This window comes from Populus euphratica, unplaced genomic scaffold (assembly GCF_000495115.2).
Source record: "Populus euphratica unplaced genomic scaffold, PopEup_1.0 scaffold96.1, whole genome shotgun sequence".
NCBI lineage: Eukaryota > Viridiplantae > Streptophyta > Magnoliopsida > Malpighiales > Salicaceae > Populus > Populus euphratica.
The window spans coordinates 385491-401985 of record NW_011499978.1 but is presented as its reverse complement, the minus strand read 5'-3'; the positions used below and the strand labels follow the sequence as shown (position 1 = coordinate 401985).

At 31.1% G+C, this 16495-nt stretch overlaps 1 protein-coding gene and 1 pseudogene across 6 annotated transcripts; one reads left to right on the top strand and one right to left on the bottom strand.

Annotated features, from left to right (window-relative positions):
* Nucleotides 1-4432: 4432 nt before the first annotated feature.
* On the top strand, nucleotides 4433-7796 carry LOC105139657 (diphthamide biosynthesis protein 1-like; annotated as a pseudogene).
* Nucleotides 7797-8268: 472 nt separating this feature from the next.
* LOC105139636 (Chaperone DnaJ-domain superfamily protein) lies at nucleotides 8269-13782 on the bottom strand. Of its 6 annotated transcripts, none has more exons than XR_845025.1 (8): nucleotides 13372-13774; nucleotides 12548-12613; nucleotides 11927-12004; nucleotides 11727-11802; nucleotides 10884-10957; nucleotides 10696-10766; nucleotides 8790-8862; nucleotides 8269-8677 (listed from the first exon to the last, which is right to left on the bottom strand). XR_845025.1 is itself a non-coding variant. In XM_011046145.1 (8 exons), exons 1-7 carry the CDS (start codon nucleotides 13399-13401, stop codon nucleotides 8815-8817), a joined length of 438 nt encoding a protein of 145 aa, XP_011044447.1. In that variant the 5' UTR covers nucleotides 13402-13768; the 3' UTR covers nucleotides 8269-8677; nucleotides 8790-8814. The 6 variants fall into 6 exon arrangements, 5 of the variants coding, with proteins under 5 accessions (XP_011044447.1, XP_011044450.1, XP_011044445.1 ...); XM_011046145.1 differs by having other exon boundaries at nucleotides 8790-8857; nucleotides 13372-13768; XM_011046148.1 differs by lacking the exon at nucleotides 12548-12613 and having other exon boundaries at nucleotides 8790-8857; nucleotides 13372-13762.
* Nucleotides 13783-16495: the final 2713 nt, after the last annotated feature.

The window sequence follows — 16495 nt, the reverse complement described above, 5'->3', positions numbered from 1 at the left end:
TTATTAGGTACCAAGTTTCAACACGTATATTTAACCACCCTCATCATGATGCTAAGTATCAATACATAACCTTAGTCATTTTAATATTTATCAATATACGCAAGATATTCATATCCATTCCAATATTATCATATTAATTTGATCCATACCAATACACGCAAGGTATTAATGCCCATTCAAATATTGATATAACTAATTTGATCCATACCAATATGCATAAGGTACTTATACCCATTTCAATAATATTATAACTATTTGATACATATTAATGCATGCAAGATACTCATATCCATTCCAATAATATCATAATTAATTGTTGCATATCAATGTATGCAAGATACTCATATTCATTCAAATATTTATCGAAGTAATAAAATAATGAATTTTGAAATTTATCAATAAGTTTACACAAATTAAAAAGACAAGATGTGATGTACCTACCTGCTTCTTTGACCGAACGAGTTCTTCTAACCATAGATGAACTTGCTTCAGGCTCCTCTATTATTTTGGATTAAAAGATATCATAAGTATCACTTAATAACTTTACCATAATATAAATCCTCATATCATTGAAATTCTATTTATGCAAGTTTATGATCATGGATTTGTTACCCTTTAACTAATTTTGTCATTACATTTTCTAACTCCATTTTACTACTTAAAACTATTTAGCATTTTGCTTACAAGTTTCAAACCTCAATTTTTTAACATGACTTGATTAGCTAAGATATTAATCTACAACTTTATTGTACGGCAGGAAACCTAATTCTACCTTTAACCAACCCAAATTTAACTATTAATATGCTTAATGAAATTTGTCTAGTGATGATCAATTTCGACCTTACTTTGGTTTTTAGGTCATATCTGGTGTTATATAGCTCCAATTAAATCTAGATCAATTCCATTTGAAATATAACACCTATTCATACAAGTTTTATAAAAAAGAACACTTCCAAATTAGATTGTTTTAAGGCTTAAATTAAACAATCACATTAGCATAGATAATTTGTCTAGATTTATACTAGTTAGACCTTTACTTGGTTTTTAACTCATATATGAAGTTATACAACTCCAATTAACTCAAGGCCAATTCCATTTGAAAGTTAATATTTATACCTATAATTGTTGTTAAGAAGTTTATCATAACCTTTATCATTTTCAAAGTCTTATCTCGTATGGGACTTCAATACCAAAACTGTCTGATTTTCTCCATCTTAAGATTTAGGACACAATCATCTTAAGTTTCCTATTACTCTTTTAAATTTTTTTTTTATCAGTAAGGTCTTGTTATCATTATTATTATGTTCCCCTCAAACATGAATCATTACTTTTATGAGAGCATTAATCCTAATTCTTTTTTTTTCATATTTATAACTATACAACTTTATACCATTTCCTCAATGTCCTTAACACTTGTTCAATTACATACTTTCAATCCAACAATTCATGTTAAAATGTAATAGTGTTATCAAGTAAGGATTAATGGCAACAATTCTTCTTACAATTTTCTTATAATCCAAGTTAAAAAAGTAATAGCAATTTTAACCCTATCATTATCACCATGACAAGACCAATATTAAAGCTTTTTCTTAACTTATACAACATTTATCCTTATGCTCTTACAAGAACATATAATTTACCAATTATAAGTTATGTTTCAACATTTTTACATGTTACATACATGGTCAATGTTCTTTCTTTCATTTATGCAAGGATTCAACTCATTAATTTAAAATTTTAGTTTTGAAACCTCACTTTTATTTCAATTACTACATGCATTTTACCTTATTCACATCTTCATATCTTACAATTAACCTTATACAACAAGTTTGTTCAAGTAACAAGGTTTCTTCTTACCTTACATCCTTTATACAACAAGTTTGTTCAAGTAACTGACACAACTGAAAGATTGATGTCTTCTCACAATCATCTCTTCTTTTACATAAGATACACACATTATCAACTCATCCATCCTCATTTTAAATCATAAGATGTCCTTCCATCATTACTAAACATATTCGTTCTATTAAACTTCTATTATCAAACATTTATTCAAACATTAATACCCACACACTTCCAATTACATCAAACATGTTATCAGTCAAGTTTCCTAAATTTTGTATATATAAGCAGCAAATTCAAAAAGCAATAAGTAATTAACTGTAGATTATATGTTCAAACCCAATGGTCAAAATATATAACTCAGAGTATTGCATAACATATCTCAAAATCAAAACGATCCTGCAGTTAAATTAGACATGATTTCCTTACTGTTAAAAGTGAATTATTTCTTCCTGTTAGTTTTATTTCAAATTTCTACCATTTATAAGTAATAACCTAATCTTATAAACCTCTATTAAATGTTGTAGCAATTCAATGATAGATGGAAGAGAAACATAATGTTGAAGTTGATTGCTTTTAAGCAAGAAATCCTAGCTTTGTATAATTTCACCTTGTTGTTGTAACTTTTAAACGAAATTTGATATTAGAATACCCAATGATGTAATTGTTGATGAGGTAGAGTATAACACTATATCAAAAAATTGGATCGATCAGACGATGAAAGATGGTGCAATGAGCTTTACAAAAGTGCTTGTTATGCTTCCATTTTCTCTCCAGCTTCTTTTTCCTCCTCCACCACTTCTTCTCCTTAAGAATCTCTTGCCTTACCTCCTAACTCTTTCACGCAACAAAACGATCCATCTTTCTTTCAATATCTTTTGGTGTAGCTTTCTTTTTCTTACCTACACAAAAACCCACTCAAGGCTCCTCTTATAAGGAGATGTAAGTGGTTTTGGTCAAGAGAAAATGAAGGAGATAATGGCCTAGAGGGCCATTCTACACAACACAGTTTGTAAAAAGAGAACATATGTGTCTTATTCCCATGTAATTATACCACCCCTATAAAATGTCTTAAAGTGACACCACAATTTATCTTCTCGTTTTCTATGCACTAGCCTTGTACTAACAATTTATCTTTTGGATCTTATAAAGCTTTAATTATCTTAGAATTTTAACCCAAGATATATATATATATATATATTAGAAGATCCTTTATAAAATTCCATTATGATCCAATAGTCGGATTGAAAGATATGTTCAATACCATAAAATTAGGCAAACGGTAATTTCACACCAAAAACCTGAACTTTGCATACCAAGTATTTTACTCAAATCATCATGGGTCTTAGAATAATTCATTGGAGATTACTATTTATGATTATCAGAACATTTCCCTCAGAATCCTTACCCCCTTTTCCAACCCCACAACACGGTTATTAAATGAGCTTGTATCGATATTTAACTTTTCTCGCGTGGGGATCATGCGATAACTTATTATAAATTTCCCCCTATTTTGAAATAATATCACTCAAGAGTGCAAAATTTATTCCTTCCAATAATTATCATAACCAGTTAGGAAATTCACATGATTTATCGTTATTTAATATTTTGCATATTGATTTATTTCTTTATCTCACTTGACATTTAAATTAATCACCTAAGAGTGTTTATTCCAATTCCCCCAATAATTTCTCTCTATTTTGTTATTTTTCAATTAATACTTTTCTTATTAAATTCATATTTATTAAGTTTAGACCAAGGGTTTATAGTTTTATGCCCCAACTATTAACATCTATAGGTTAACTTTCAAGGTATCCAAATATTTTATTTAATATTTTTCCTTATCAAGTCTTTTCTATCAAATTTTCATCATGTTTTTCAATATCTTCTTTGTGATTTATCATGACTTTACATGCATGCAGATTGAGCTTATTTTTCTAATGTGTAGTTTTATGTTAATAAGTATATTTTTTTATTCGACTATTGGATTGGGCTAAACTTTAATTGGAAAATTATAAAGATCTTGTTTATTATAGGGTTAAAATTTTATAGCTATCAAGTATTGGAAAGACTTTGTGATAAAGCCTAGATGTTATTGTTTGTGATTTACAATATTTTTCATAGTTAATTTATGATTTTTTTTCTATTCTATTTAGATATTTTTGTTATTTTTACAACCTTATTTATGATGTTTTACCTAGTATAAATAGAGTTAGTCAGCTTGTATTTAAGAATATGGATTGATTATTCAAAAATAAAACTTGTATGTGAGTTTTTTCTTACTTTTAGTTCTTCATGGAATTTTCAAAACTTATCAAAAATCACTTCTTTGTGTTGTTCATCAATATACCTTCGGTTCTTGGTTTGTTATAATTAATGGGTCAAGCTTTTCAACCTTATAAATTTGGTTCTTGATTCGTTATAATCAATGGTTCTGGGTTTTGAATTTTATACCTATGATTTTTGATTTGTTATAATCAATAAGTCAGAGTTTTCATCCAATAACTATGGTTCTTTGGTTTAGGTAATTATTAAATCAAGTTTTTTTCAACTTCATTCTAGTTTTCTTGGGTTGTGTTCAATCTTTATTATGGGTTCTAGGGTTCTTACTCTTCAGGTAGGCATTGGTTAGTATAAAAGCTTAACTCTAAAATCAAGTTTTATTTATCTATCTTTAAACTTAGTTTACTTCGTGTCTTAAGTCTTGTTTTTCATTGTTAGGTTTTTTATGTTGTCTTTACTCTAATTCTAGTTTTTTTGTGCTTTTGATTTGAGCTTTCATGGTATTTTTTAGTTGGTGATTTCATTAATAAAAAAAAAAAGAGGAAATAGTCGCCTATCAATTTAGTATTCAACTTATATATATATCAAAGAGAAAAAATCAAGTTGATTAAAATTTGTTTAGTTAGAATAGGTAGCCTTAGCAAAATCTCATATAAAAATAAATTTTATTGAGTTATCTTATGTTAAATTTAGGTTTTTTTTAGCTTTGATTTTGGGTTCCGTTGATTTGTTCTTGAATTCATTTTTGTTCTCTTGATTGTCTTGTCTTTTTTCATTCATTAGTTGAGCTTCACAAGTTGAAATTTTTTGATAAATTTTTGTTTAGTTTAATAAAAAACTAAAGGGGGAGTTAAGAATGGTAAAAAACAAGAGGGCATGATAATAATAATAAGGAAGCGTGTGAGGTTTATTACTAACATCTTTTACACCTTTTAATTATATCTTCTAAAAATAAGTTAACATTCAAGTAAGGTGAAATGAGTCATGGTCAAATCTTTTTTAGAAGAGAAAAAATAATAAGAATCATCAAACAACATCATATGATCAATTTATATTAGTCAATTAAGCATTTTACAGGATTAAAAACTAAAAAGATTAAAGAGATATTCAATGAGCTAATTCAAGATACTTGGGACTTATTTCTAACAAGAATTATAAATTTAACTTGTTTTTCTATTTACATGCAGTTTGAACTTATTTTTTTAAGGTGTAATTTAGGTTAATGAGAAGAAGTTTTGGTATGACTGTTAGATTAAATTAAGATTTTATCATAAAATTTTAAAAACTTTGTTTTTTATAAAGTTAAAATTTTATAATGATCACACATCATAAAAGCTTTATGATAAAGCTCGAATGTTATTGTTCAAGATTTGTAATATTTTTATAGGTGATTTAGAATTATTTTTTTATTTGATTTAAAACTTTTTTATTAATTTTTTCAATTTTTTTAAATTACCTAATATAAATAGATTTATTTAGATTGTATTTAATAATAAAAATTAATTATTTGAAGATAAAACTCATTTGAAAGAGTTTGCTATTTGATCATAAGTCCATGTTCTTTTTTTTAATTGATTTTAACTTTTTTAGATTGTCCATGTTCTTTTTTCTAATTGATTTTAACTTTTTTAGATCGTGTTTAATCAAGTAATTTGTATTCTATGTCAAAAAAAAATATTTTTGAAATATTATAAATAACCAAAATTTTAAAAGAAATTATTTCAGCAAATCTCATTAGTTTTTGCATTTTTTTTATAAATTCTATTTAAAACTTTAATTAATATTCTCAAATATAAAAAACTAATTTAAGCTTATAAATTCACATGTTACAAACAACAAACAGCATGTGAAATCAAAATCGATCAACACCATAAACCTCAATTTTGGGAGCCCCAAGGAAATATTGTACTCGCGGGCACCATTCAGTTTCCTTCGGCGATTAGGGAAGCCAAACCTGAATTTGAGTAATGATTTAGTTGTTTTGATCCCGCAATCGAAACCCTTATCGGCCGGAGAGGTTTTGGCAACCAATATGTCTAAACATGTTGCTGGGAATTTGGTTTTGGTATTTGGAGCGTTTCATTTAGAAAAATTTACGATTGCGAATCCGGGGATTAAGGCGTTTAGGTATAACCCATATTTATGGAAGTTGTTTTTGGAGGAGTATGATCATAAGGGAGTGGAGGAGGTGACGAAAAAGGCGATATAGAGAGTAGCCAAGGGATTGAGCGAGAAATTGGGGGTTTTTTCTGAGGACAATAGGAAGGCAAGGGAATCCGAGGATATTGGAGGGGTTGAAAAGGAAGATGAGGGAGAAAGGTTTTGATTATACGGTTGTTTTGATGTATTAGTGCGTTTAGGATCTCTTTTTTTTTTTTTTTTTTGAGGATTCGGTTGATACTTGAATTCAAATTGCTTGTCCTATTCTTTCTATTGACAGAGAAGCCATTGTTGACGCCTTTTGAGGCGGAGATTGCGCTTGGGGATTTGGCTGGTTGGTGGAGAACACTTCGGTGGGAAAAGTGACGGATCTTGTTGTGGGTGTGACAATGGAGATGCAAAAGGTTTGGAGGAAGATTATGGTGGGGAGTATCCCATGGATACTGTGCTCAGGATGGTGGGGAATGGAATTCTTCTTATGTGAAGAAAGCAACCCGCCTGTACGGAGAAACGTTGCGTCTTCTATTGGCAATGTTGCTGCTACATAACATCACTGGGCCATGAGACTGTAAACTAGTGTACTGAGATTTCTAACTACAAGTAAGCTGTCAAGTTCACCCTGTGTGTTTAATGTTCTATTGCTGATACTAAATGAAAGTCCCATTTGTATCAATTTTTATGATTCATTTGTAGTTTAGAAGCTAGCATGGAGGAATTATTGACTTTGGTTTGAGTAAATGATAAAATTGTCATACAAAGTTACCCAGAAGTCACAGATCGTGTACATCATGACAACTATTGTACAATGAATATTCTGTATTATGAAGAGCCTTAGAGTGATGATATCTTGATGCTTTTAAGAGATATCTCATATCTCATTATCATAATTACTAATGTTTTGATCCATGGCGCATGCATGAACATAAGAAAGAGAGTTTTCAATCGTTAATGCAATTACTTTTAGCACCAACTTATAAGCAGTGGAAAAGCACAGCTTTGGACAGTCTATTTCAATTTGGTCACCCAACAAAAACGAGAGCATTAATTAAAATGCAAGTGAATATTGGCGTAGATCTTTGGCATTTTGAAAATGAGAGTGCTGAAAAAGTACTCGGTGGTGTTTCCTTATATTAGCTATTGACTTGAAAACTAGAAGTAGGCATAGATGTTGATTTTGAACAAACTTGGGGATGTTTTGCAGAGCCTGAAATGGGAAACTCACTTTTCTTAATGATATAGGATTTTCTTGCTATCGATTTTCCTTTTTTAACGATACAAACTTGTTGATTTGATGCATGGTGGTAATGGAATAAAGGGTGAAGGGCAAAAATCACTGAGAGTGTCTGACTCGTGACTTGGTAAGTAGCACTATGTTTCTGTTCTTTGTTTTTTTTAACTTGGAACGTCAGTTGCACTATATGTTTCAGCAGGACAGTGCAAAACGTGTCACGTTATTAATGCAAAAGAAGCTTTAGATAAAAATAATTTTGAATAAAGATCCACCACAGAAACCCTTGCACCATCACCATTTGTGGGATAACGTGAGCATATTGACTCGTAAACTACTGCACGCTATGCGAGTTGGGCTACGTTTGCTATCGCAGCAAAAACATGCTATGGCACACGAAGAAGGTGACCAATTCTGAAACAGATGCAGCATGCTCTGTTCAGAGAAATGCTGTCTTCTGCTGGCATTACCGCGGTGGTGCATCATAACGCCACCAGGTCATAAGATTGTAAACTAGCGTGCCTAAGAAAGGTGCTCGAATTCTTATTACAATTTATGAGTAACCGTGTGTACTTCATCCTATTGTTTAATGTTCTGTTGCAAATGCTTTAACCTAGGGAAGTTACTGTTGACATTTTCGTTGCTTCAATATGGTTGAGGTGGAGCTAGTTAATATGCATTATCTATTTTATTATTATTTTTTAAATTCAATAAAAAAAATTAAGGCTATATTTTAATAGTTGAATTTTCACCTATAAAAAGAAACACTTAAAACTCTCATTTGCATCAGCTTTATACACTTTCTGTCCAAAACAATGCTGCACCCTCAGCTTGAAAATAAGAGCTGTTAGGTTTATTTTGTGAAACATTGGTAAAAACAATCATCTTGTTATTAAGAATGACCCATGGGTCCTAAAGATCTTGTATCTTCGTCATTTTACATCTAAGAACTGTGGGCTCCCATGAATACAATCTGACCTTAGAATGCAAAGTTTTCCTGTCATGACTGAACTAGAAGAGTGTATGTGAATCCAATTGAGCTCATCTTCTAGATTGTTAACATTTTCATCTGTAATGGAACATCGCAACCAGCTCCACCTGCATCTATATATTACTTGATTGTTCCAACGTTGTTTTCACACCATGGTATTCATGCTTTCATCCCTATTTCAAATCCATAAAGAAATTTAAGTGGACAAAACAAAGCATAGGTTCAGGTTCACTTAATATCCATCATCGGTAGAAAACAAGCAGATCATGATATATGGCGACTTACATAGGTTCAAGGCTGGAATCGCACCCTATTTTTCTGCCAAGTCTTTGGTTTCAGTCAGTTGCTGGGTCCTGCACTATCACCAAGATTGTAACTAATGATGTAAGCAATACAATATAACTGATTCAATTGATGGATCATATTAACCAAAATACAGCCACAGGTGCATGTATAACTTTGTTGGATGGAATCCTTAAGATGGCACAAGGAGACTGATGCACTTTCAGTTCATAGCTTTCAAATATTGCAAGAGAAACCACTGACAAAATGAAAGTCCACAGGTTCCAATATGTAAAGTTCGATGACACTTCATATTTCTAAAAGACACTTTATGATCCTGATCCTATTGCCTGTATCTCCCAAGTTCAAAATTGCTTGTGAATTTTCAAGGCTTCAAGCATGAAGCAATCACCACAACAATCACACAATACCACAACAGCTTAACAAAGTCATAACCGAACAATTATAAGGAAGAATCATCACTTTCTCATTCATGGATCAAAATTTGATGGAATTTCTAAACTTCAAATAAAAGTTTAGCAACTATTAGAGATTAAAATATAAACTTCCTAAAGAGCTTCACCAAACAACTTTAAGCTTTCAGTAGAGATGGTTTTTGACATGGTATCAATGTCTTGCTAACTAAACAACCAATGATTTCGAAACTCATCACCCTTATTCTTTCTTCTAATTAACATACAATAGCACAAGCTAGCATGAGTCTATTCAAGTTTTAAACCTAAAAGGATTTCACTTAAGAGGGATGTTAGAAGATAATAAAAAAACCATTTCCGAGGTTTCACTCAACTTAAATTTTTGGATTGGGATGGTTATTTGACAGCAACATCATATCAAAACGTAGAATAAATATATTCAGCTCTTCCGTTGTCAAAAAATCTTGCATTTATGAAAGCAAAAGGAGAACAAAAAGGAGGTTCATTGAACTTGAATTTGCTTGATCTTAGACAATGAATGACCTTTGGACCATCACAAGTTTATTGTGCTGGCTTGTACAAGATCCTGTCAAGCCCCCTTTATTCTTGAGATTTTACACCACCTTCCTTTATGACATGATTCCTTTCCAATTAAGAGGGATTTGTTCAACCCTGTGACAGCTAAAAGTATTTCGAAGAAAAACCTGCCACCAAACAAGTAATCACATCCTTATTTCCACCATAAACCCTTACACTTTTTTTGTTCTCAATCACCATTCTCTTCAAATTACAACAAATACTTGGAGGTTTTGAAATAAGTTTAGTATGTAATCAGTTGCATCATCATTTCCTACACTGTCTATTCCTGATCTCATCAATGAGACCACAAACCATTCCAACCAACCTGAAATGTTTCATCAAACTAAAACACACAAACCCACTGAAAATTTTAATTAGCAGGACAGAAAGAATATGTCATGTAAGTGCCCAATGCCCACTGAATGAAACTTTGGTGGCAATTTTGCATAATTCATTCTGTCAAACTTGATTGAAAATCTAGGTTGTTTCCTGGTTAACAAATGCAAATAACCTGGACACCATTGCCAACTTGAATTGTGAAAGTTGATGAAGAAGGAGCTCCTAGATTTCATTTTGAAATCGAGGTCCAAAAGAAAAGATTCGAGCACTTTATCCCATATTTGTGGTCTCCTTCATTGCTATACTATAAGTAGATTACCCAAACTTCTATTTTCTCCACAATATTTATAAAGCCAATATACAAATTAGTGCTTCATAAATCCAGCAGAATTCCATTTCCAGTGTTTTCACCCTATACCATATTGGCAACCCTTCTAATTACACTTTAACACCGCATGAGAACTCCATAAACATGCCATCTAACATAAGGCCAGTACATTTAACGTGAAGCACTCTTCCAAGGAAAATCTCTCTACAGAAAGCTGTTAGAAGATTACCATGTTGATGTATTACTGATACCAAGCCCATTGCATGTAAGTATCATTCCTTTAAATCTGGCGAGATATTCCTGCATTACAGTAACAGAATATCTTTATGAGCATCAATAAATTATACCCAAAGATGAAATCAACCTGACAAGTATGAATTCTGCCATCTGGAATTGATGTTACCAAATAATTCTTACCCGCACGGTATACTTATCAATCTCATATATTCCAGTTAAATCATATTCAAATCGTTTAGCTGGATCACTCAACACTGCAGAAGAAAACATGAGTATGAAACAAGCAGAAGTAATCAAAGTGAAGACACACCGCTCTGTAGAACCTTTGAACATTGCTACTGCATCATCTATTGCTATAGCATTTAACTTGAGAAATTATCAGATTCATGGATTTGTTTAAGCCAAAAGGGGTATGTGGTTTGAAAATAGGATGTCAATTACTTTCTGCATAGTTTCCTGTGTAACAGGAAACAAGCTCTGCTTCCTTGGAAAGGAGGAGATCCAAAGTAAGAAATGCATAAATTAGTGTGCATATGCAAACCCCCGGGTGTGAGTGCACATTTCTCTCCCTGAAGTAGGAGAGGATATACACACATAGTGTGTATGTGTGTGAAGGCACATCTCTCTCTCTCTCTCTATGATGCACATGTGTGTGCATTAGTCTATTGAAAGTGCACGAAATATGGTACATCTATTGCTATGATACTTGTTTTTTTTTTTTAAGCATCACTCACGTGTTCAGTTTTCCAACACGTATTTCAAAGGCCCTTAAATAAAAGTCAGCTCATAGCAACTGCAATTTATATATAGATTAATAGCTTGCCTTGATTCATCTGAATTTTACTTGAATATTATATGCATTTTGCAAGAAAATTCTAATAAAACAATTCATTAATTTCTGAAAGCTGCAAACAAAGTAATTGGGCCAGAGTGACAAACTAAATTTCCCCAATTGATGCACTAGAAAAAATATGCATTGCACAAAATAAAGGACTCGAGCTTGAGTGCATGCATGAGAGTTACCTTTATAAGCTTCACTGATATCTTGAAATTTGGCGGTAACTACACTATCACCCAGGTGCTTATCAGGATGCCACTTCTATAAACAAACAAAAATATCACGAAATTTTTAGTCAATGTCAAAGTTGTAGAAGAAAACTATTATTGAATTGAGAAATGCAAATCTCACATAAGAAACTGCTCAGAGCAGATGCACCACTAACCAGTGCAAGCATTCGGTAATTTAATCTTATCTTCTCATCTGTTGCATCATAATCAACCTCCAAAATCTTGTAGTAATCCTATACAGAGCAAGTCTTTCTCATAAGATGAAACAGACAAAACGTTGACATGCAAACTAAAATCTACACAATGGGAAAGCATTATAAATAACAGGTTCACAGACATAACACCTGAAACCATCATTAAATGGTCCCTGAAAAAGAAACCTTAATAAATGGAACCAAACACCAGAAAACAGGATTATGATATAAATAGTTTCCATTACACTACTTAACTAACAAGAGGATAGCACAACTTAAGGAAGAAAGTATGGATATGCTTGATCAAAAAAGATTCAAGATTTTTTTCTTCGGCGTTCCCTAACTCTTTAATATACTTCAGTCTCATAATCATTTATTGCAAACGAGCTTTCTAGTACAAAACTTTATAAGAGAGGAAACTCTTTATCCAGTAACATGTTTGTAAGAGAAGAAACCCTTTATCCTTTAGCATTTCTCTAGCCATATGACCATGACACTCATAGACCACCACCTGCCAATAGTTTGATGTCATGCGATATACCAAAATGCATACACGGATTGAAAGGTATCTGCAGCACCCACCTGCCAAACCAGATGAAAGGTACCAACAGTTGAACAAGACCTGGAAGTTGATGAGGATATGTTGATCTATAGAAAATCCAGTTTCTTGTCACATGATTCTGACATTGAACAGTCCCCCAACTCTCCCCTCAAAAAAACAAAAATATTCCTGAACCTTTTAACTTAAGAGTTCGTTGTTTGAATATATGTTACATTTAATGATCACCTAGTAATTAAGGAAGAAAAGAAACATTGGTGTAGTAAAGTTTCACTTGAAAGTATAAGTAATAAAACAGAGGGAGCATTTAAGATTGCAGGATGTCAATTATGCTACAATTGAACAAGCTTGTAAAAGAATAAACCAGTCATGGTTTGATGCCTCTGTTCTAAGAGCAAGCATAACTGCATTACCAAAAAGAGGAAATTTAAGCAAGTACGATAGGAAGAATCATATAGCCAAAAAGTAGGGGAAAGAAACTTGAATTCTTTTGCTTTCCTACCATATCAGTGATCAAACGAAGCCTACATTTCTTAAACGTTACCCATTAACGACCAATACAAGCTTACTCAGTTCGACAAGAACTTTCAAGTAACTGCAGTACAAAACAACAATAGAATAAAATAACTTCCCTTTTGGTATAAAACAAGAGCAACTGAGTCCACATATACATCAAAGAATACCAATAATCCTCTAGGGCACCATAAAATGAATCATCAAGAACCCAGTTCATTTAGTATCCTTCCCAACCATTTCTCATCACAAAAGAAAAGAAACCCAGAAACCATTGCCTCAAAAGAAACTAAATTAAACCCCAAAGGGGAGACATGGGATAAAAATCGAGCACCTTTTGAGCAGTGTTTTCATTGTCTTCCATATGCTACGATGATGGGTTTGTTGTGGAGAGAAATTTGTGCATAAAACTTCATCTCATAAAACCAAAAAAAAAAAAAACGGATATTGATGGGAACTTCTCAAAAGTAATGAAATTGAACGAGGATATTTGAAAAATTGGAATAAAAATAAGAATGGGGGATATATTTTGGGGCGGATTTTGGATTCCTTTGAAAGAGAGAATGAAAAAAATGGAATGGAAGGAGAGGTTCTTTGGATTTGTAAATTGTAATTGGATCTCCGAGTTCCGTTTGGTATCACCTCCCCTTTATTTTTCTGGTTTTATTGCTCTCAGATGCACGTATCATGCACGTTGAGTCAAAGGGCCAAAAGAGAAATAAGGTTTAGGTTACCCTAGGAGATAAGGACACTCCCACTAACCTCGTTGAAGTGGATGTCGAATATGGTACTGTTAGAACAAACATAGGCATTGCAAGAAAAGACATGATTTGTTAATACTCTGCCGTTTAATTAGGATTCATTTTAAAAGTTTTTATGACGATGCCCGACCTTCCCCGATGTTCAAGGGAGTATTTATTGTCATATTTGCCACAGGTTTCCTTGTATAATTCTTATTTTGTAAATCGCCCTACTAGGATGTCCCTATTAGATTTTGACTGCACAGATGATTTGCGTTATGATGCGGGTTTGTTAAAAAAAATTTAAAAAAAAAATATATAATATAAATGTTTAGATAATGATAGTATTTAAAAAAAAAACAAGAAAAACATAATACTTAATTGATCAACTTAATTAGATTCAATAAAATCAAGTAATATAATAATATAATTTTAATGATTGTTAATAATATAAAACCAGCTATACAAAAAATATTTGGTAATAATTAACTAAAACAATTAAGCCATCAATATCATACTGAGAAACTATAAAAAAATGATGGTTAAAGATTTATTGTCATTCCATTATTGACAATACCAAAAAAACCTTGTTGAGACGATCTAAATCTCATTACAAAAAAATACATAATAACATTAAAAGAAATCTCATGGGTTGCATTAAGCCATCAATATTATATTGAGAAACTATAAAAAAACGGTCGTTAAAGATTTATTGTCATTTCATTATTGACAATACCAAAAAAACTTTGTAGAGATAATCTAAATCTCATTACAAAAGAATACATGATAACATTAAAAGAAATCTCATGGGTTGCTAGAACAATGTCGCAGAAAAAAAAACAAAAATAAAAAATGGTCATCCACTTATCTTCATCAAATTCATTCTATTTAACTCAAGAATAAAATCTATCTATAAAAAAAAAATAAAAAAAAAAAAAACAAAGGACACGGAAAGTTGGATAAAAATATAATTCAATCTTCAATTAAATAAATATTAAATGATAAAACTAGAAAAAAACATTAGCTTTAAAAATTATTAAATAAAACAAATAAATCTTAAGCAAACCCTCTAAAGCTAGGTTAATTTTCAAATATTACAACCTATGAAATTTTAAATACGAGCTTAACCAATAAACTAAAATCCAAACAAATTAAAAGTTGAAGGATGAAATCAAATAAAAAAATAATTTTAAAAATTTTGCGAGGAAAAAAAACAACGATAAAAAGAATGAGGATAAAATTTAATAGGAAAAAAATAAAGAGCAAAATAAAAAATAAAAAATTATCTTAGATTCTATAAATAGCTATTAAAAAATCAAAACCAAATACAATAAATCAAGAACTTGAATGGGGATGAAATTGAAATAAAATTTGAATTTCATAAATTATTTAAATAAAACAAATAATAACCAAAATAAAATGGACTAAATCAAAATAAAAGAGAATTTCAATGGTTGATTTGAAAAATTGAAGAGCTAGTACAAAGACTAAGGAAGAGAGAGGAAAGAAAGGAAAAGAAAAAAAATGATTGTTGGCAACAAACCAACAAACTTATCCATGCATGCGTTGTTATTTCATAGAGAATATGCTGAAATGCATCATAAGCAACCCCAAAACAATAATTTGACCTCCTAAATCAACCATATGCACCATCCTAAGACGACAGAGTGGTAAATATGCTGACGAGTTGATAATGTATTTTTTAATTTCTTTTTATTTATTAAAATACTTAAATGACCTCATCCCAACCCATTAATTATATTTTTAAAAAATATTAATAAAATAACAGAAATATCCTTTACCTAAGGGTTGAATTATTGGACATTGAAGGCACCAACGTCTTTTTATTATGCCATAAAAAAAGAAAAATTATAGAAAGCCCTCTGATTAGTACTTAAAATATATTTTTATGAAGGTTTTATTTCATCATTTTGTACTTGAAGTATCAATAACTCCTTAACTAAAACATGTTTTATAATAACAAGTCTGATACCATAAGATACCTTTAATTTATGGTAAATGTTCATCTTAAATGTAGGCCTATCACATAAATAAAAGAATTGATTGATGAGTTGAAGTACTGAAATGAAAAAGATAAAGAGAGGGTGAAGCTTAGAAAAGAGATGTTGGTTTAGTCCAAACTAGAACACTGTTCAGTAATTGGATCATAACGAGAGTTGTAGAACTTAGATTTAGGTCTGCTTTATATGGATAGAAAGCTAAAACATATGCCTAAAACTTTCATGTGAAAGGCAAAACTCAGTTCTGTTGTTTGGAAGTCCAAATCTTAGCAACAACATAAAAGTTTAAATCTATCCTGCAGCCCAAACACTGTTCAGTGTTCGGCCCATATCTCGAGTTCTAGAAGTCCAAATGACCTCAATTGTCTTTTCTAAAAAGCTAAGACAATTTCCTAAAACTTTCATGAGTAAGGTTGATTCAAATTATGACGTTATTAATGACGTTTTGTTTAGATAAGAAGATAAGAATTGTCACCAAGTCAAGATGTGGCCACCCACTCAACAATTAATCAATAAATCAATAGTTCTCAATTTTGACTTATAAAAGGAGGTATTTATCACACATTTAAGCATCTAGTCATCTTGGTTTCTAGATCAAGATCATGTTATTGTTTTCTCTCTTTGTATTAATATCAAATTTATGATTCTTATTTCCTTTCTTTTACTTAGTTAACTTTTATCTTATTTATGTTCTTAT

Coding starts and splice junctions, on each gene's coding strand:
- LOC105139636 (XM_011046143.1), bottom strand. CDS start 13,401: ATGGAAGACAATGAAAACACTGCTCAAAAG. Junction 11,803..11,926: donor ATTACCGAATGCTTGCACTG/GTTAGTGGTGCA, acceptor GTTTGTTTATAG/AAGTGGCATCCTGATAAGCA. Junction 10,958..11,726: donor TATCAGTGAAGCTTATAAAG/GTAACTCTCATG, acceptor TTTCTTCTGCAG/TGTTGAGTGATCCAGCTAAA.